A 20,754-nucleotide genomic window follows, 5' to 3' on the forward strand; every position below is an offset into this window, starting at 1 on the left:
CAAGGGTGGGGGAGGGATGCCCCAATCTGCCCTCAGAGTCCGGATCCTGCTGCCCACCTCGAGCCCCCAGCTCCACTCCCTCCAGGATGTCTCAGCATCGCAAGGCACATGCCTGGGGCCCCAGTCCAGGGGCACGTGCATCCCCAGCCCCATGACTCTGCCTCTTGGCCGCGCCACGGGAAGATTATGTTGCCACGTCCTCCCCCTGCACTGCAAGGACGCCCCAGACGGGGGCAAGCAGACCCTTGCCCTTCTCCACAAGTGGAAACCCAGCACAGATATCCCCTCCAGCAGAGTCGACACCAGAAGCAGCCACAAATGTCCACCAACCCAGGGCCACCCCCAGCTCCGCTCCCGGCGCACACCTGCGGGCTCGCCGTCCTGGGGCAAAGGCTAGGCTAGGCAGCATGGGCCTGGCACCGCCCGTCTCCCTTCACGGTCCTGATACAGCACCCGACAGCAGAGGGCTCGGCCCTGAGCACAAGACGGCCCCTGCAGGAGGAGAGAGGGCACCTGCTCCTGCCCAGCCGCACCCCATCTGCCATCTGCTGGGTCTCCGCCGCCCAGCTCCTGACAGCAGCCTGCCAACGGGCCAGAACACCTGCTCCCGGGCGTGTGCTCACCAGAACCAGGGACTAACTGTTGGGTTTACACACTTACACGCTCGGCAATCTTTTCTAGTTATGGACGATCCCATTTAGGGATTAATCACTGGACGGAATGTTTTCTGTTTTTCCCGTCTGGGGGAAATGACTTTAATAGGCCTTTGGTTTAAATACAAAGGTAAAGCCAAATTCCTACTCCACAACGATGAGAAAGTTCAACCAACCAGAGCAGAGCCACGTGTAATTAGCACACACACTCACTATGCGTCAGGTACAGATCCAAGCACTGCACCCTTATGACGCATTTACACCTCCTAGCCATCCCCTTTAAGAGACAGGAAGTGGGGAAGTAACTTGCTCCAGGTCACACAGCAAGTGAGCAGCAGGGTGAGGATTCAGACCTGGGAAGTCTGGCTCTGAAGTCCGAGATATTGAGGTTGACACTGAATCAGCCTTTAGCTCGCAAGTAGGAAAAAGTTCCTCTTCACTGTGGGAGGACGGACATCACTGGGCTCACCCCTGGGAATGGGGGCCTGCACTGCCTAGGCCACGGTCAAGGGCACTTCCACTGGCAATTGGTAAACGAGCCCCCACAATGGCGGCACCATGGGAAGCAGAGTGGCTACCGTGTGGACCCACCCCATGGCCAACACCGCCCCCCAGAAGCCAAGGCCAGATCCAGCATGTCCAAAATTCAGCCCCTCGGGGGCCCAGCGGGACATGCACTCCAGTAAGGCGGGCAAGGCGACGGACCACATGGAGCAGGGGCGTGCGGCCTGCGGGAAAGCCCGAGCACGTCCAAGCGCAGCTCCAGCGGCCGGCCCCACGTGCCCAGACCTTCAGGGGCGGACGGGGAGGAGGAGGAATCTGGCCGTGTGAAAATCTACCAATTTGCAAATGGAGATCTTTTTTTTTTTTTTTTTTTTTAGAAAATCTAAACACAGACTCTGACAAAACAAAGCTTACCGAGAATATCTCAACAAATTGAAGAAATCAGATTTTAACGAGGAAAACAAGTCACCAAGGAATCTGTGCTGCTGGGGTCTAGTGTTTGCTGGCGTATCAAGGGTCCTGTCCCATGTCCTTCCTATACCCTCACTCCTGCAATCCCCATGGGACAGAGGCCCCTGCCGGCTCCCCTGCCACCGTCAGAACACGACCCAGTACGGAGTGCCGGCAGCCGGCCCCCGGCTCAGCCATGTTTCATCAAAGCCAACCATTCCCCGTTAGGCTGAGTAGGAATGGGCATGTGTCCAATTCTGCCACTGAAACACTGGCAAAGTCTCCAAGGGCAGGGCTGGGGAGGCCTGGACATTTAGTAAAAAGAGACATTGAGGAAAACCCTCCCGTTCTCCTGTTGTGTGGACACTGGGTACCAGTCTATGCCTGGATCCCCCGCAACCATCTCATGGCCGTGAGGAGAACCAGCCTGAGATACAGACTCAGAGGATTCACTAGGTCTGGAATGGTCCTGTCTCCAAATGCCTTACTCAGGGGAATCCTAGATTTTCCGTCTTCCAGTATCGCTGCGGCTAGGAGTGTCCTGGACAACAGAGTGGTTCCTCCTCCTTCCACGGGGAGCCTTCCCAGGGCCTTCCCGAGGCCTTCCCCGGCCTCACCTGCTGGCGCCTCCAAGAACTAACAGAGCAGGGGTCGGAGGTCAACTTTTCCAATTCCCGCATTTTCCAATGAGCGGGACAGACCTCGAGGTCTGAAGGCACCACCATAATCACCTAGAGGGCAAGTGGCAAAGGCCTGGTGAGGAGCCGCCCCCAGACACCCCAGTTTCAGACGTGCCAAGTGTCCGGCTACCAACAAGGTCAGTGGCGTGAGTGACAAAAGGGAAGCCCAGCCGCCCCCGTTCTAAACGCGCCGCAGGCCCGAGTGGCCGGCGCGTGAAGAGCGGTCTGGCACGGCCAGGGAGCCCCGAGAGGGTTCCCGTCCCGCAGCCGCCGCGAAACGCCGGCGCAGCCGCAGGGAGGCCGCCCGCGGCACCGGGGCCGACGCTGCGACGGGAAGGCGGCCGGCCCCGGTGTCCCCGAGGACGTGCGGCCTGGGCTCCCTGCACGTGGCGCGGGGGCCGGGGACCGACGGCTCAGCGGTTCCGTCGAGTTACACGTTCGCTGAGCCAGGCGCGTGCCCGAGAGCAGCGACCCTTCGGAGCCCCCGGACCGCACGCCCAGCACCGGGGGACAGACGGCGCGGAGGCCGCCCCACGCCACCCCGACGCCTGCCGGGGGCCCCGCGGAGCCCTGGGTGGGGCCCCGCGGGCCGCGGGCGAGCGAGCCCGGGGGGCGGGGTGTGGGCACGTGCGCGGCGTGCGTGCGCGTGCACGTGTGCGTGCGGATGTGTGCGTGCGTGCGTGCGTCCCCCTCCCCCCCGTGCCCCGCCGCGCGCGCTCCCGTCTCCCTCTCTGAGGCGCCGGCCCCCCGCAGCCTTTCCTGGACCCGGCCGCGTGAGGAAGTCAAGGCCGAGCCGCCGTCTGAGGTAGGAGCGCGCCTGGTCCCGGCCGTGGCCCGGGTGCGCGGTGAGGACGAGGCCGCAGGCTGTCCGCAGCGCTGAGTCCAGGCGCCGGGAGACAGGGCCCCGCGCTCAGCCCCGAGCCGCTCACGTCCCCCCCGCGCCGGCACACGGCCCGGGCGAACCCCGGGAGCAGCGGGAGCAGCGGGCGCAGCCGGGCGCAGGCTGGCCTGTAGACGGCCGCAGGGGGGCCCGTCGCGGTTCAAGCGGGCGAGAGGGCGTGGCCTCCGCTGAGGACGCGGTTAGACGCTGTGGGCAGAGGTCACGGAGAGGCCGCGACCCCGGCTGACCCCGGGCTGTGGGCGGCCCCTCAGGCTCCCGCGCCCCGCGACGGCGGAGGAGGGGGGGTGGGGCGTCCGCCAGTTCGCAGGCTCCTGAGGTGCTGGGCTGCGGCCCCTCCAGGCCCGGGCGGGCGCCGCCCCTGCCCCACCGGCCGCCGCCCGCCTGGGGCCCTGTGCCTGCGTCTTGGCCGCTCCCTGCCGGTTCCGGGGCTCGCGAGGGCTCAGACTAACAAAGTCCATTACCTGATCGTCCAAAGTACGCGTGAGAAGTCGGAACTTGGGCGCTGACTTCCGGCGCGTGCCTGTCGCGGCGGCAGCTGGAGCGCAGACCCGCTGTGCGCGGCATCAGGACGCGGAGCGACGGGGGGAGCCGGGCTCCACACCCGCCCTCCCCGCACGGAGTGCCCGTGCTTCTCCCCAATGCGGGGGTGAAGGTCACTCGCCAGTGTGCTTGGAATTGAAGGGCTGAGGGGCGCCTGCGTGGCTCAGTCGTTCAGCGTCTGCCGTCCGCTCGGGTCATGATCCCAACGTCCTGGGATCGAGCCCCGCGTCCGGCTCCCTGCTCAGGGGCAAGCCCGCTTCTCCCTCTCCCACGCCCCCTGCTTGAGCTCCCTCTCTCGCTGTGTCTCCACCAAATAAATAACACCTTTAAAAAAAATAATAATTGAAGGGTTCTGAATTTAGGAAATTCCACTATCCCACTTAAAAATTCTGGGGGCGCCTGGGTGGCTCAGTGGGTTAAAGCCGCTGCCTTCGGCTCAGGTCATGATCTCAGGGTCCTGGGATGGAGCCCCGCATCGGGCTCTCTGCTCGGCGGGGAGCCTGCTTCCTCCTCTCTCCCTGCCTGCCTCTCTGCTTGCTTGTGATCTCTGTCAAATAAATAAATAAGATCCTTTAAATAAAGAAAAACAGAAAAATTCTGAAAGAGGATTAAGAAATAGAGGATAGGGACGCCTGAGTGGCTCAGTGCTGCCTTTGGCTTGGGTTGTGATCCTAGAGTCCTTGGATCAAGTCCCCCATCAGGCTCCTTGCTCAGTGGGGAGCCTGCTTCTCTCTCTGCCTCTGCCTGCCACTCTTGCCTACTTGTGCTCTCTCTCTGACAAATAAATAAAATTTAAAAAAAAGAAAGAAAGAGGATAAACAGCTCAGAGCACTGGGGGCACAAGGACATCCCCGCCCACCCATTAACAAAAGAGACTGTGGAATGGAGGTAAGCACTGGAAGTCCGTAACTCTGACATGTACCCTAAGTTCCCTGAATTAGCATTTGTTGTGAGCAGCAAGAAAGACGGGCCCTGAGACACGAGTCACAGAGGCTTGTAATAATGACACAAATAACCCAAACCTATCAAAACCCCTAACACCATTAACTCACATTATGATATATAATAATGGCCACAGAGGTAAGAGTAGTTTTCTCAGGAGAACAATTTATTAATGGATATGCAATAAAGTATGTCTCCAAAAATCTTTCCAGAAGTGACAAGACTAAATTTGTTTTCAGTTCTCTGGCAGTTTTTTTTTTTAATGTAAACATAAAATATTTGGGAAAATGATAAAAAGTAACAAGTGAATCTGTAAATATATTTTTAAAAATCCCATCTCAAACAGGTGCTTGAGGCTTACACATACAGACGTGCTATGTGATAACTAACTGGATTATTTATCTAAACAGAAATCAAAAGGCACTTCTGTAACTTTGATGACAGCAGCACACATTCAGTCAGGCCTTCAGAGGAGGGAGGATGACCTGAATGAGCAGAACCAGAACCATGACGACACAGATGGACACACGGACATAATTATACAAACAGGTGCCCAAAAGCTATATGAATACAAGCATGATCGCTAAGTATTTAAATATCCCTCGAGGCGAGTCTCGACATAGGCACACAGCAGTGAGCACACTCCACTGACCGGCGGTTTCAAGACTCTTAAAAACACGTGATGGCCAGAAGGTTCCTCTCGTAATTCCAAGAACGCAGCAGTGATCAGCCAGCAAATGCAAATGCATTCAGATCTGAGTGTAAGCTAAGCCACCGCATGCATAAATTGGGAACGAGTGGGATTCATAATTGTAGGACACAAAGAACACAGTTCCAAATCCCTCAGCATCATTCACACTTACTGTGTGGAACCAAGAACGTCTCCATCTGCTTCCAGCCCAACGTCAGAATACAGACATGCTGACACGGTCATAGACGGCCATCACCAGAGTTAGCGACATTGTGACCATCCTTCACGTTCATTTACAGTTTGCCTAGCTGCTACCTTCCAGCAGGTGAGACCGCGTACACTTTACAAGTCAAAAAAACAACCGTATTATTATACTAAACAACATGAATAAGCAATAAAAATCTTTAATGAGCGATCCCTGTAAACGCTGGTAATTCACTTCTATAGTTCAGCAGAGTAGTAAGTACTTAACAAGAGCATTTGAGGACTCCGTACAACAGTTTACATCTAGAAGAATTAACGTCTGGAAATAATTTCCACGAGTTTAGGAAGTACTGAATCCTGGTCTTCTCAGCATCCTAAGCTCAGGCCTTAGGAATGTAAACAGGGACTCATAAGGTTTATTTCTAATGAACAAGCAAGAGGCCGTGGGCTTTCACAGTGCAGGAACTGATTTATTATGTCGAGCCGTGGAGACGAGCACAGTAACGGGGACTGTCCTGGAGGGTGTCAAGGGCACTGGCACCCTACACATCACTACCAACAGAAGGCACTTAAAGGCATTTCGGGGCCTTGGCACCCGACGTGGACTTTGCTGAAGGCAAACAACGGTTGTAAAGGCGGCTCTGACGATGTCGTGAACCTTCTTTCAAAAGGCGATATTAAATATATAAAAATGGAGCGAATTAAAATGTTAATATATTAAACAATTTATAAACATTAAAAGTTATAGATATCTTACAAAACAGCTGTGATGATAAACATTTTTGTTGCAAACAACAAACAAACACAAATTAAACACAGTACAAAAACATCTCTTAATTAGAGGGTTAGCTGGGAGGGGTGGAGAAGGAAAGCTTAGACCTCAAATCTGCTAGCTTCCTAACACAAAGTATTCCTAATTAAACTTCACATGTATTTTTAACACTGAAATATAAAAAAAATTGAAATTTTCAATAATTCCTTATTTTAAAGCCACTGAAGAAAGTTTCACATTGTTACATTGTTGTGATGTGCTGTTCAGAGTCCAGGGCTGTTTGGGGTAACTCGTCACACCTATCCCACTCAGACTTTCCCTGAATGATACATCCTGTTGAGATATGCCCTCTCCTTCACTAAGAAACGGTCAGCACCCAGCGCCACAAGTCGCAGCATCTGGGGCTCAGTCATGGAACAGGAGGCGGCGGACTTGCTGCAGGTGTGGTCTGACTCCGAGGAGAGTGGCTCTCGGGACATGGTTGCTATGACAACGTTGTTGCTAGGACAATTCCAAGGATCACAAGCAAAACAATTACACAAATAATAATGAACATCATTTTCTGCAAGATAAAGAAAAACATTAATTAATTTGCAAAGTATCAAAAGAAAGAAATCACTAATGTCATTTAACAAAATATGAAAGAGTTTAAAATACGAGTCCCGGGCGCCTGGGTGGCTCAGTGGGTTAAGCCGCTGCCTTCGGCTCAGGTCATGATCTCAGGGTCCTGGGATCGAGTCCCACATTGGGCTCTCTGCTCAGCAGGGATCCTGCTTCCCTCTCTCTCTCTGCCTGCCTCTCTCTCTACTTGTGATCTCTCTCTGTCAAATAAATAAATAAAATCTTTAAAAAAAAAAGTTGCAACCTGATTTAAAAAAAAAAAATACGAGTCCCACAGGTCACAGAAAAGGACGGAGTGCGGAAGGAAAGCTCCAGAGGCGAAGCTCTGAGCTACACACACATCTATTAAATTAAGGGGATGTAGCTAAAACGGTTGTTGTTACAACGACACATGCTCCTGGAGGGAAAGGCAATGTCTACTCGGCACCGTGCGGGTTCTTAACGAACACTCCCTAGTGGTTAGACGGAAACAACAAACTTATTCCTGGACGCACTGCACATCTCCAAACCTTACCTGAATCTCTCGTTTGCCAACCTCTGACCTCCCCATGTTTTCACACTGAGGTGTGTGCACATGCGTGAGAAACTGGAAGCTGCTGACCCTTCCGCCTCATCTGCAGCACAGAGGCCGGGCTATGAGCACAGCCAGCTTTGTTCTCAGCTAACAAGCATTCCTGCACAGCTGGAAGCTAGCCCGCCCTTGGCTTAGGGCATCTGGTCTCATCCAGTGGACTCATCTGGGGGAGAAGATAGGAAGTCACAAGACTAAAGGCACCTGGTCCTGCATGACTCTGGGTTCCTTTTGTGGACGGCAGACTCATCACCTGTACCGCCAGCTCGCACACACAGGCCACACCGGCGCCTAAGAAACACGCCTATGAAGAGGGCACGGCTCTGAGCCAGCACCGGCCTGTAGCAGCTCCGTCCACACTGCATGCCAGGCCCACAGGAAACGTTCAGTCACTCCGAGGGCAGGGAGTGCCACCTTCAGGTCCCCATGTTCCTGGCATGAGGACTGCAGCCCCAGCCACATCCCACCATACGCCTGTGAACTCTGCTCAGCACAATGATCTGATGACAGCCTTTCCTCTGCCCTCTGGTCCCTTCTTCCTTCCCATCAGCGGGCACCCTTCAGCTCCAGCACCTACTGCCACCACCTGGGGCCCCTGGGAGACCCGGCCACCCTGCACGTGAGCTCGGACTTTCTGTACCCCGGGACTGGCTCTGCACACCTGTCCTTCCTTTCCCACCGGCTCAAGGTGGCGCTCCTCCGAATTCCATGATAGCTGAACTCCTGCGCTCCAGATGGAACAACCATTCTTGTCTAACACCCCGCCAACAGCACAAACCACACGTGGGCCTTCTCTCAGTGGGCAGAGCACACCCAGGGCGCCAATCCTGTTCTGAGTTCTAGGCCTGACTTTCCCAACTCATAGACACAAACCATGGGCCAGGCACTCTCTGCCTGTGTCCCTGGACCAGGAATCAAGTGCCCCCCCCTGCCCCCGGTGCTGCAGTGTTACTTCCACAAAGTGCCTACAGTCTGGTGCCTGGCCCCCCGGAGGGCTCTGCTGAAAACATAAATTTTCAGAAGTATAATTATAGACATCAACTACTGCATTTGTATAAAAGAAGTAATTGTTGACACGCACTCTGGGGTGTTTTTATTAATGAGGACTGTTCTGTATTCACATTTAAAGACACTAGAGTAAACTGGGCCCAAGGCCCACAATAAGCCCACTGCTCCTCCAAAAATCACACTGAAAAGCCTGCTTTTACCCAATAGCATGACCAAACAGCATCTCTAAGTCCAACCTAAACATTAATTTTAACCTTTAGCGTAACCATGTTCAAACAACCATATTACAACCAATGGAAAAAACTAAGAAAATATGTATTTTTAAAGTAATTATAAAAATATTTTTAAATGCAATTATATTAGCAAAGAAAATCACAGACAGCGTGTTAGCTCCAGCAGAGCTAACAGGACAGCATCGTGAAGATCACATAAATGTCTCAATACAGAGTGCTAAGCCTCCTTCCTTCTGAAGAATGACCTACAACCAGCTCTGCGGCCAGAGCCTCTTCTGAAACCACATCCCGTGTGATCCTGGGGCACGTAGATAACACGGGCTCGGGACCCCCAGCCCCGACGTCAGCACGGGCCTCCTCTCCACTTGATGTCCATCCCGTGTCTGCAGTTGCCCTCCCAGCCGGAGAAGGGGCTCCCCGGGACCACCCGCCATCACCCCGCTGCCGGGCGCTGCATTGCGGCCCTCGGGAGGAGGTGGCCAACCGGCCCGGGACACTGCAGCCCACCAGCCACATGCCAGCCGAGCGCCCCCTCAGGGAGGAGGGCCCCAGGTGTACCAGAGACCGGAGTGAAAACACAAAATGTACTGAAGCTTGGAGAGCGGTAAACAAGGCAAACAGAAATCTAGGGACCTCCATCACCATGAAGTAGAACCATATGTTCTACTCAGGACCCTTCACGAGCGGGTGGGCTGACCCGATGGCCTTCGCTTCAGCGAGGGGGCATGGGGAAAGCACCAGCAGCGGGCGCACACGAAGGACGTCCCTGGAGACCCCACTCCCACTACCCCCCAGCCCCCGGGAACCCCCGCAGTGGGGAAACCTCACAAAGCAACTTTCAGTTGTTGCAATTATTCCCAAAGCTGAAACCTGGAAACGTCCATGAACGCAGGAAGTGCCCATTCACTGAGCAAGTGCCTCTGGGCTGTGGGTGCCCCGCAGGCAGGAAGGGGACCCCTGCCACACCTGCACACAGGCCACGTAAGAAGGCCTCCCCGCAGACGGCTGGCAGGACTGGGCAAGCCGCATAGCTGATAAGGACAGTTACTGCATGGACGAGCAGTCAGTTCCTCTCTGCCGTGCCAGCGGGGGTACACACACGGACATGATCCGCGTGGGCATCTGACGACTGATAAACCGATAATCAGAGCATTTACGGAAACCAGGGCACTGACACGGCTACAATCATCCACTGTTTCTGTCAAAGAAGAGCAAGCCAATTACATTACGGTGCTCTCCTGGGACCACGTTAGAAGACATCATTCTGACAGTAGAACCATCCCCAGGAAGCTGCTTTAAAATCCAAGTTACAGGACACCTGATAGTTTGACAGCTTTTAGTTCTTTAAAAGCGTGGTATTTAGTTGCACGAGGTGAGGCTGTTTGGAGATAAACGGTTCTAGAACTCGGGCTATCAGGTTCCATCAGTGCCAGGCATGAGGGAGGCCCCAACCCCTGTTCCAGCAGCCAGAGCTCCGGAATGAGCCCTGCCCTGTTGTTCCATGTTTGTTTGCTCTCAGCGCGGGACCCTCCGCTGCCCCTGCACCACCCCAGAAAGCACAGCACCCGGAGGCCGGCTGTGCCCGCAGGCCTTGAGGTCTGAGCAGATGCGGCAGTGGGGCATCTGGGAACAGAGTGAGCAGTGTGGACAAGCTGTGTGACGTCAGGGGTCAGCTGTGTCACCAGAGAGGTGGGGACAGTACCGGACAGTAGCTGACACCAGACAGGGAGGCCTCCTCAGCGGCAGAGTCTGTACTTAACAGGAGGCCTGCTGTCTTTGTAAAACCAACTTTTCATGAAAATTCTCACTGCACTGCTATGCTGGTTAGGCAAAGGAAGGGACCGGCCCTTGGCTAATGACCTTGTCAGACTAGTCCACAGTGTGCCTGGAAGCAGACTAAGAACTCACATGTGGACTGTACCACCTCCTTCACGCAGGAGTATTTTAAAGAGTGGTGACACAGACTGATGTCATGCTTCAAGGACAAGAACATGCTCAGATAGGCCCCAGGAGATGCAAGGAGAGCCCAGAGGGGCCCCAGAGCTGCGGCCCGCGAACAGTGAGCACCGTGGCCTCTGCGCACAGACCCCAGCCCTTCCTTTCTTGTCTGCATTCTGTGGGCAGCGCATGGAAACCCCCAACCAGAAAGGCACCGTGAAGTCGCACAGCCCTCTCCCGGGACAGGAGGCAGCAGCGGGGACTTTGTGTGGCCCTCCCCACACGGGGGACAAGGACAGGAAGAACAGCTGGCAAGGACACCTGAGAAACCTGGAGAAAGCTTTCTTCTTCCTGAGTTAGAATTTAGTTCCACCGTGTCGCTGTTTTCTTGGAAGAGCTTTGCTCACAACTCACGCAGGATTTGGGTACGGACAACCCCTTCACAGAGCCTGAACGGCAGCGGCTATAGAACCACAGTCCAGCCTCAGCAACGCTCTTCTTCCTCCAAACCAGAGAATCAGCAAGTAACCCGAGGGAGGAATCAAGGGTTCGCAGCACAACATGTGTGACCGACAGCTTCTAGAATTCCGGTCCCATTGTATTTACACCCCCTCCAGACACTGCCCAAGACACAGAGGTCTCTCGAGAAATGTGGGGCCGCAGAACACAGAGGCCCATGGTCAACACATTTCCCTACACAACCTTCACTGTTTAGCAAACAGAATCACTTCCATTTGAGAGTGAAATAAGAATTTAAGGAATCATTTATTTCCTGGAATCCCTTTTAAGGAGGGCTACCTCCTCACACCACCCTCAAAGCCATCACAACAGAAGCGTGCACTCGAAGTCCGAGGAGGCAGACTCACCCGTCTGGCTCTGCTGCGGTACCTCACGGCTCTCTTCGTCTCCTCTTTCGCGCGCTCCACATAGTCTGTGGCGTTCATCACGTTCTTTTCTATGTTGTTGATCATTTCACCCTTAAGACAGAAAGTTCCAGGCTCAGAGGACACCCCTGAAACACCTGAGCGCATATCTTACAACAGCCACGGAGCACAGACAAAGGCTTCACGGGGACGTAATGTGCACGTAATAGACACCGAATGTTTTCCACGTTTACAGACAGATGAAACCACTGTACACATGCCAATACAAAATGATCAGAATTTATGTTTTAAAAAGAATGAGCACAGATGAGAGGGTTGGGCAGCAAGGCTGAGGGTGATGAAAGGCACGTCAAGGACACAATGAGATGTGCTCTTGTGTGCACGCAGCCCAGCGCCTTCCTGACGCGCGCACACACACGATGTATAATGACATGGTTTGAATGAGTGGCACACTGCCATGGTCTCCTTAGAACACCAGAAAACCAAGAGCAGTGTATGTGTGACACTAGGCTGACGAGCTTGAGGAAGTGTGTGGAGCGCAGGGAGGAGCGAGGCGAGAGGGGTCGGTACCTGCTCTCCGTCCATGGCAGACAACCTGCAGCAACGCCGGCAGCAGTGGAAAAGGACAACCATTACCTCCCACGCTCACTAGCATCTCTGACTACACACATAGTCTGAGCTCGAGGAGCCGACATAGTGTTACTAACACTCTTCTACAAGGAGACCATGACACAAAGGTGAGAACACAGCCCTTTCTTAACGGACCTTGATGCAACACATCTGCTGCAGAACCATCATAGTCGAAGGTGCTCTGAAACCTTCCGTAATTACAGAAACAGTGTAGTGTCCTTACTGCAGAATCCTCCCTGAAGACAGGAAGCTGGCAGAAACTTCTGGTGTGGGAAGGCAAGGGCCCCACCCAAGCCAAACAAGAGTGAGCCCACGCCCCACCCCCAACGCCCCTCCCTGGGGCTGTTGGGTTTTCCTGCCAATCACACAGTACCTGAGCTTTCCATGTTTTATGATAAACGTTCTCAAAAATAAACTGTTCTTCCAAAGGTCAGGGACACACATGGAGAATGAATCCCATACAAGGATGGACTTCCTGTCACCCCTCACATAATCCAGAAAATAAGCTGGTCAGGTTCGGAACCTCTCACCAGACTGCTCCGGCCAGAGCAGACCCCGAAACCAGCCTTCAAAGGCATGAGGACGCGATCTACCGAAGATGGGTGACATGGACCCTCCCACGGTAATGGGTGTCACCAGAATCCTATCCCCTGAATCAACGAGCAGCCCCATACAGGCCTCCCTCCATACTGGAAACATCAGGGAGGGCCTGATTCAGGTCCCAGGAGTCAGAACACACCAGCCTGTATTTGACACTGGATTTTACATTTTGTAAGGAACTGTCTACACTCCTTCCACCCTCTTCCCTGGGGTGGCCTGCCCTCCTTACCTGTGTCCTGGACAAACCAAGAATTAGACCACCATGCCAGGGACACAGGCTTCTGCGTGTGTCACAGACAGTACCCTAAATTTAGGGTTTATTCTTTTAAACGTTTCTTCCCCTTACGTGCTAATACGTGCTCCTTGTAGAACACTTGAGAAATACATGGTTTTTAGAGAAGAAAACTAAATCCATACAGTCCCATGTTACCTTACTTGGTAGATCTCTTTCCTTCTGTGAACACTGTTGTGCAGAGCTGCATTCATGCCATGTACACACACGGGCGTGCGTGCGTGCTACTGGATTATGCTTACACAGATGGGTATGTACACACATAAGACTTTGTATCTCCCTCTTCATTCACAATTCCAGCTCAATATTTGTACGTCTCACTAAAAATCCTCCTGAACCAAAGTCTGCCCGGGTCTGCTTCGCCGGCTGTCCTGTGCACACACAGACTTCAAGTACGAAGCCAGTCCCTCTCTGTTGCAAGCTGAAGCGGTCGCCAGCATTCCTACCTCACAGTAATGCTGCAAGCCTCTTCTGACTTTTGAGACTGGACCCACAGCTCTGGCTTTCTCAGCCACGCAGGACTCTGCTAGGAGATTCCACAGATGCCTGCTGTCCGTGTGGGAGACAGGGAGCTGTGTGCAGTTACCTGGGTCTCCACGAACATGGCCATGTCCGTGAACATCTCGTGCAGCTCCCGGATGCTGGTCTCCAGCTTCATGATGTCCTTGTGACGAGACTCAATTTCATTGAGCGCTTGTCTAGTAATTTGAGAATCTGATATGATCTTTGAAAAACAAACACAAAAGAGAAATACTGATGAACTCAGGGCCGCTTCAGGAGTGAGGCACAGGCAGACGCGTGTAGGCGTGTGGCCTCCCGGGCGCTCACGTCCGCCGTGAAGACCGAAGGGCTCCCGCTCTCCAGCATCTCCTCCAGCTCGTCATCCGTCGTGGCTCTTCCAGCTGCAAGACGAACACAAACCCCACTCAGGACGCACCCACATTTGTAAACGACCCTCTCAGCCATATGTCACCAACTACCACTCGAGTTTACGTTTTTAAAGGCTTTTCAGACCTTTCAAATGTATCTTGTTAAATGAGTGTTAATGTTGAGAGAAACTGACCTAAGACTAAGAAACAGGAAAAATTAGAAAACTCTCAGAAGAACCTCATAACTGGAATGAATCATGAAATCTAACTTTAGTAAGAATGAGAAACAACTCTAAGGAGGACGTCATATGTATCTGGAAACACACGTGTTTCTAAAAGTTTACCTCTGGCTCACAGACAAAGGGTGTGCTATCAGCATAGACTAGAAGATCACAAATAAAGACTGAACAATTAGAAGCAGGGGCTTTAATACTCGCTATGTGTTAGTTGATGGTATTTTTTCCTTGAGTTAAATGTATTAATGCTCTCTAAGAAATACATCCACAGGTTTTCGAAAACACGCAACTGATAATTCTTTTTTTTTCAATTTGTGCCATGAAAGACAAAATTAAATGAACATCATAATAATGAAAATCTCATTTAAAGAGAAAGTTGACAACAGCATTATCCATATTGTCATCAGGAAATGACCCAAACGTCCATCATCAGGGCCCCAGAGAGACACAGCGTGGCCCATCTGCACGATGGCACCTGAGCCAGCAGGCCGCAGATGGCTGCATCTCAAAAAGTCTGTTTTAAGTGGAAGAGGCCAGTCATAAAAGGGCACATATTGTGAGACTGCACGTATATGAAGTGTCCAAAACGAGCCAGTTGGTAGAGGTCGGTGGCTGCCTAGGGCTCAGGGGAAGAGGGCCGAGGAGTGACGGAAGTAGGTGCACATCTTTGGAGCGAAGATGTTAGGCAACTGGATTTGTGACCCACTAGAGCCACTGACCTGTACACTCTGCACATCACTGGCATGGGATATAACCGAGTCTCTAAATACGATGAAATGCTGTTTGACAAAGTTCACACTCGTGGCTATCCTGGGCTCCCCAAGTCCCTGAGAAGGTGCACAAAGCCCACAGCCCTGGTGGCCGCCGCACCCATCAAGAGCTCACGCCACAGCTGAGGAGGTGGTCTTCTCTAACGGGGAGCAGGCACAGCTGACTGACCTTTAAGTGGTCAGCAAGGTGCCTTCTGCCCGGAGGAAAACCGGAGCCCCACCATCCCAGGCTGATGGCAATGCACGGATCCTTGCAAGGTAGGCTGGAGCAAAGAGCCGCCCGCACTTGCTTGCCAGACACACAGCCCTGTGAGGCCCTCTGAGACTGTCTCCCCAGATGGGGCACAGAAGGTTGGGGGCAACAGAAAAGTACTTGGGGAGATAACGGCTGGAAGTTTTCCAAATCTGATTAACACTCTAAAAGTAAAGCTGATTAGAAAATAATTTAAAGTCCACTCACCAAGGATTTTTCCAAAGGATGTAAACAAAGAAAAAGTTCTGGTGATTCAATGAACAGGAAGCCATGAAAAGGTTTTAGGTTTTGCAATATTGACAAAAATAGAGATGGAATAACTCTTCTGAATTAGAGTACTTTGATGTCAGACATTAAAAATAATATGTTTTTAACAAAAATAGCATTTTCCTCTACTCACTTATTTCTAGCTGACGTTGTATCCGTCCTTTGCTTCGCTCCCGGAATAGAGTCTGTGCCTCATTATATTCTGTCATAACTTCCACAAATTTCCGAGATAGTACGGAATGCTATTAACACAGAAGAAATTAATATATAACGACCATTTCTTCTGCTGAAAGTGACATACAAAATATGACACCAGGAAAACTAAAGCCGTCATGAGAGTCCTTCAGACAGAAAGTGAGAGGACCAGCCAACTCTAGGACAGAACCCATACCGACAGCTTCCCGTGCACCACCAGCCCGGACCCTCTGGGACCCCCACTGCATGGACGTGGATGCTGGGACTCCAACTCACCCACGATTCCCGCCTCACTGGACGCGGCCGGGCCTGCACACCGGGCACCCCCTCGTCAAGCAGAAGCTAGCAGCCTGGACACCACCGTCCACACCACAAACCTTTAGAAGGTGTGGACCCCACCTCCCACCCTCCAGGGACTCAGATAATTCAGATAATACTATTCTTCAGAGCAGAACCCTGCTGATGGACAGAATACCCTTTTCCTTCATAATAAGGAGGTCATCTGTAGATCTCCCCCTTGTATGCAGAGATGTTGTAAGGATTAATGGACGTAAAGATGAACGACTTCAAATCTGAAAGCAGTAAAGAGACCTATTCTACACATTGCTGCCATCTGGGCGAGGCCGACAGGCAAACCTGGGTTCTCCGGATGCGAAGATCCACCGAAGCCCGGCTCCCGCTCTCATCCTGATTGACACTGTGCTCAATCGCTGGAGACAGACAGGGAAAGAGTCACCTCTCAAACTGAAACACAGAAGTTTCTCAAGCCAAACTTCTAGCTGCTTTTCTTTCCTATCTTTCCAATTCTTCATAGATGTATGGGTCTTAATAATGATCATCCATCAGTGGTAATACCACCAAATAAAAACACTTATTCTATCTTAACATTTAAAAGAAAAACAAGCAAAATAAATCACCTGACTCTGATGGAGTTTGGAGAACTTAACCATCCGTCTACAGGAGATACAGAGCTTTCAAACCCTGAAGCATGGAAACTCTGATGGACAAATGTCCTGGTTTCTCCAACCAAAAGAAAAAAGAGAGGAAGATGGAAGGAGAGTCTGAGTTTTAAAAACTTTAAGTGACACGCCACCAATCACAGGGTATGGCCCTCATCTGGAACCCAGTTCAAGCACACTGTAAAAAGAAACTCAAAGAACACTGGGGAAGCGTAAATTCTGATGGGATATTTCCTAAAAAATGTGTTTTGGGGTGCCTGGGTGGCTCAGTCATTATGCGTCTGCCTTTGGCTCAGGTCATGATCCCAGCATCCTGGGATCAGCCCCACATCAGGTTCCCTGCTCTGCCACTTCCCCTGCTTGTGTTCCCTCTCTCATGGTCTCTCTCTCTCTCTGACAAATAAATAAATAAAATCTTTAAAAAAAAAAAAAAACCTGTGTGGATATATATGATCATGGCACATGGTTGTATTTGGGGGTGAAAATCCTTCTGGTTTTCTTTTTTTTTTTTTTTTTTTTTTTAAGATTTTATTTATTTATTTGACAGAGAGATTACAAGTAGGCAGAGAGGCAGGCAGAGAGAGAGAGGAGGAAGCAGGCTCCCTGCTGAGCAGAGAGCCCGATGCGGGACTCGATCCCAGGACCCTGAGATCATGACCTGAGCCGAAGGCAGCGGCTTAACCCACTGAGCCACCCAGGCGCCCCCCTTCTGGTTTTCAATACACTGACATATGTGCTGATGAAGCCACCAGGGCAGGTGGAGCCCTACGGGTGCAGAGCTGAAGGGTGTGGCCACAGGCTGGGGACAGTCATCTCCCTGTCCCAACCTCTCTACAATGTGCCAACAAAAGTTCTTTCTGATCTGTGAAGATTTCCTGGGTTTGAATGCTCCTTTGTAACAGATACAAAGTGTCTTCCTGGCAGCCCTGTTTATGCCCAAACCTCTCAGAAACCACCTCTTGGAGCTGAACCCGAGCACCACAAGCTAAACTCCTACAAAGTTAAGAAACTATTTAAGAACTAGAGTTTCGTATGGAAGGCTACTCACCTTCTGAAATACCTGTAATTCAGCAAAAAATGTCATAAAAATAGGCCTCAATGAGAGATTAACAATTTATAAGCAAATGTTTAATTAACCTTGATGAATACAAACTAGTTGTTCTATCCTGAATTTGCAGATTAACACTGTTAGCTTTAGCTCCCTGTGTGCAGTCCTTAGAGCCAGCAGCTAAGAATTCTAGAACAATGAATAATGCAAAGGCCACTACCCCAAGTTCATACAAATTAAAGCACTCACACTTCCGACTTGTAAAAATGTCAAGAATCAGAGATTATAAAGGAAACACAGATTAACCACATGTCCCCATCACCCATTACATGCAGCCAAAGCTGTAAACTCACACTTCAACTTGGCTCGGATTTTGTTCGCAGTTTTCTTGATTTCTTTGTTCAGATCTTCAAGTTCTTCTTTTATTTCTTTAAAATTAAAAAAAAAGGGGGGGGGACATCTAAGCTATAATACACAATTAACTTAAATGGAACAACAGTCCTGGTAAATATTTAAGTGTTTGGGTCTCAAAGTGGGACTCCCAGACCAAGGAGCCTCAGCACTAGGTGGGGTCCTGGTAGAAATGCACATTCCTGGGCCCCACTCAGACCGACTCAAGGTGGGACCTGCAGCCTGCAATCCGACCTAACCAGCCCGCAGGTGACTGTGAGGGAGGAACTGGGTGAACATTTGGGAAGAACTGGGTGATAGCAATTAACTGCTGAAACTGACTCTGTTGCTAACACCTAGACCTAAGGAAGGAAGCAGAAATTTAACCATATTCTGGAAAGGAGTTCTCCCATGTGTTTGATTTCCTTTGTGCTCATCCCTGCCTGATTGAAGCAGGTTCCTCACGGAAGTGGCTGTCCCTGCACTGGGAAGGCTAAGCCCCCAGACACAACCCCTGTGTCTGGAGAGGGAGAGCAGTGCAGGAGTCGACAGGAAAATGCACTCGGGGCAGAACATGTGCAGGTGTGCAGCCCAGCTGAGGACACGGCATGGCAGACTTGGGGAACAGCTACGAGCCGCGCTGGGGGGGGGGGGCACCAAAGCCTTTGTAACTGAGAATGGAGCCTGGAGCCTCGGATGGGTCAGAGCCCCGCCCCCAGCTGGTACTCCCCAGGAGCACCCCACTCTGGATACGAAAGCCCTGGGCTGTTCCAGGACGGATCCCGGACTCGCAGCTCACACAGGCAGGCAGGGGCTCAGGTGTTTGTGAGGGAAATGGAAGAGGCGTGACCAGATCTGATCCCTTCAAGGGACAGAGAAGAGCCATAAGCTTATCTGTGGCAAAGGTGGCATTTCAAACCACTGGGGAAAGGATGTGGCACGAGAAACACTCCTGCTAAGAACCATCAGGAAAGCTGGACAAAATGTGTTTTAATCTGCTTGAAGGTATTTAAAGCTAACAAGGCAGGTAAGGGGATCCAGGAAGACACCTGGAGGGGGAGCCAGCGACTGGAGCGGCCTGAAGCTGGAGGCAGGGGAGAGGAGGGGAGAGCTGCAAAGCTCCGGAGGAGGGACCATGACGCAGCTCATCTAAGCCTCCCAAATTACACCCAGAACTGCTGCTGCCCCTGGCCGTCTGTCAGAAATGTTTAAAAATCATCTTCTAGAAAAGGAGGACTCAAATTACTGCCACAAGCTTTTATGCACAAAACGCGGGGCCCAATCCCAAAGAGCTAGGCACACAAAGAACCACAGTGGAGGCGGGGCGCCTGGGTGGCTCAGCGGGTTAAAGCCTCAGGTCATGATCCCAGGGTCCTGGGATCAAGCCCCGCATCAGGCTCTCTGCTCAGTGCAGAGCCTGCTTCTCTCTCTCTCTCTCTCTCTCTCTCTCTCTCTCTCTCTCTCTCTCTGCCTGCCTCTCTGCCTACTTGTGTTCTCTGTCAAATAAATAAATAAAATCTTTAAAAAAAAAAAAAAGAACCACAGTGGAGGCACACAGACGCCAGGAGCACCAGGGAGTGGCTCGTCAGATACGGTGGGATCATTACATCCAAAGGGGTGAAATGCAAGATTAGGAATTTTGTCAGAAAGGAACGAAGTGAAATTCCAGGACTGAAAATATCTCACCCAGAAATCCCTCAACGGGTAAAGAGAGGTCTGCAGATGAACCGCAGACAGACTCCCCAGCAGGATGGTGAGACGGGGGGGGGAGAACAGAACAGGGGGTAGGGAATCACGGGCACAGGGAAAAGGCCCTGACCACGCAGACTGCAGGTCTCCCAAAGAGGGAAGGCAGGAAACGGACCAGGGACAGATCATGAGGACAAAGTGGCCCGGGCAGCCATAGGTGCAGACCCAGGGGCCCAGGAGGCTAACTCAGGAAAAGCAGTGCAAACAAGAGAAAACCGCATCCAGAAACAGCAGGGCAAAATCGCTAAACCAAAGACCAAAGACCAAGTGTCTTAAAAGCTGACTTAAAAAAAAAAAAGAAAAAAGGCACTGTAGAGATTACTTCAGAATCTTCAAGATGGTCAAAGAAAATTACTTTCACCACTCAATGAACAAGATTATAGTTGGAAAATTGCAGATAACTGCATGTTCCCTACTAAAAGCAGTAACAAAGAGTGCTTTTTTTTTTTTATTAAAGATTTTTTATTTTTGGGCGCCTGGGTGGCTCAGTGGGTTAAGCCACTGCCTTCGGCTCAGGTCATGATCTCGGGGTCCTGGGATCGAGTCCCGCATCGGGCTCTCTGCTCAGCGGGGAGCCTGTTTCCTCCTTTCTCTCTCTGCCTCTCTGCCTACTTGTGATCTCTGTCTGTCAAATAAATAAATAAAATCTTTAAAAAAAAAAAAGATTTTTTATTTTTATTTATTTGACAGAGAGAAACAGCAAGAGAGGGAACACAAGTGGGAGGGTGGGAGAGGGAGATGCAGGCTGAGCAGACAGCCCGATGCGGAATTCAGTCCCAGGACCCTGAGATCATGACCTGAGCCGAAGGCAGACACTTAACAACTGAGCCACCCAGGTGCCCCCTAAGAGTGCTTTTTAGAAAGAAACGATCTCAGATGGAAGTTGTGAGACTCAAGAAAAAAT

The 20,754-nt window shown here is 51.6% G+C and overlaps 1 protein-coding gene across 3 annotated transcripts in view; it reads right to left on the minus strand.

The window, feature by feature from the left end:
* Positions 1-4,815: 4,815 nt before the first annotated feature.
* Positions 4,816-20,754, minus strand: part of STX2 (syntaxin 2) — a 32,774-nt gene continuing 16,835 nt past the window's right edge. The window contains exons 4-10 of one of the 3 annotated variants that reach the window (XM_082699442.1): positions 18,065-18,139; positions 16,341-16,414; positions 15,643-15,751; positions 13,943-14,016; positions 13,701-13,838; positions 11,575-11,685; positions 4,816-6,899 (exon numbers count right to left, since the gene is read on the minus strand). In XM_082699442.1, coding sequence (XP_082555568.1) covers positions 6,822-6,899; positions 11,575-11,685; positions 13,701-13,838; positions 13,943-14,016; positions 15,643-15,751; positions 16,341-16,414; positions 18,065-18,139 — 659 coding nt within the window. In that variant the 3' untranslated portion in view covers positions 4,816-6,821. Of the gene's footprint in view, positions 6,900-11,574; positions 11,686-12,162; positions 12,188-13,700; positions 13,839-13,942; positions 14,017-15,642; positions 15,752-16,340; positions 16,415-16,621; positions 17,093-18,064; positions 18,140-20,754 lie in introns of those variants that run through there. The other 2 variants (XM_082699444.1, XM_082699443.1) reach the window with 2 other exon arrangements.

This window comes from Mustela nivalis, assembly GCF_964662115.1.
Source record: "Mustela nivalis genome assembly, chromosome: 14".
Lineage (NCBI taxonomy): Eukaryota > Metazoa > Chordata > Mammalia > Carnivora > Mustelidae > Mustela > Mustela nivalis.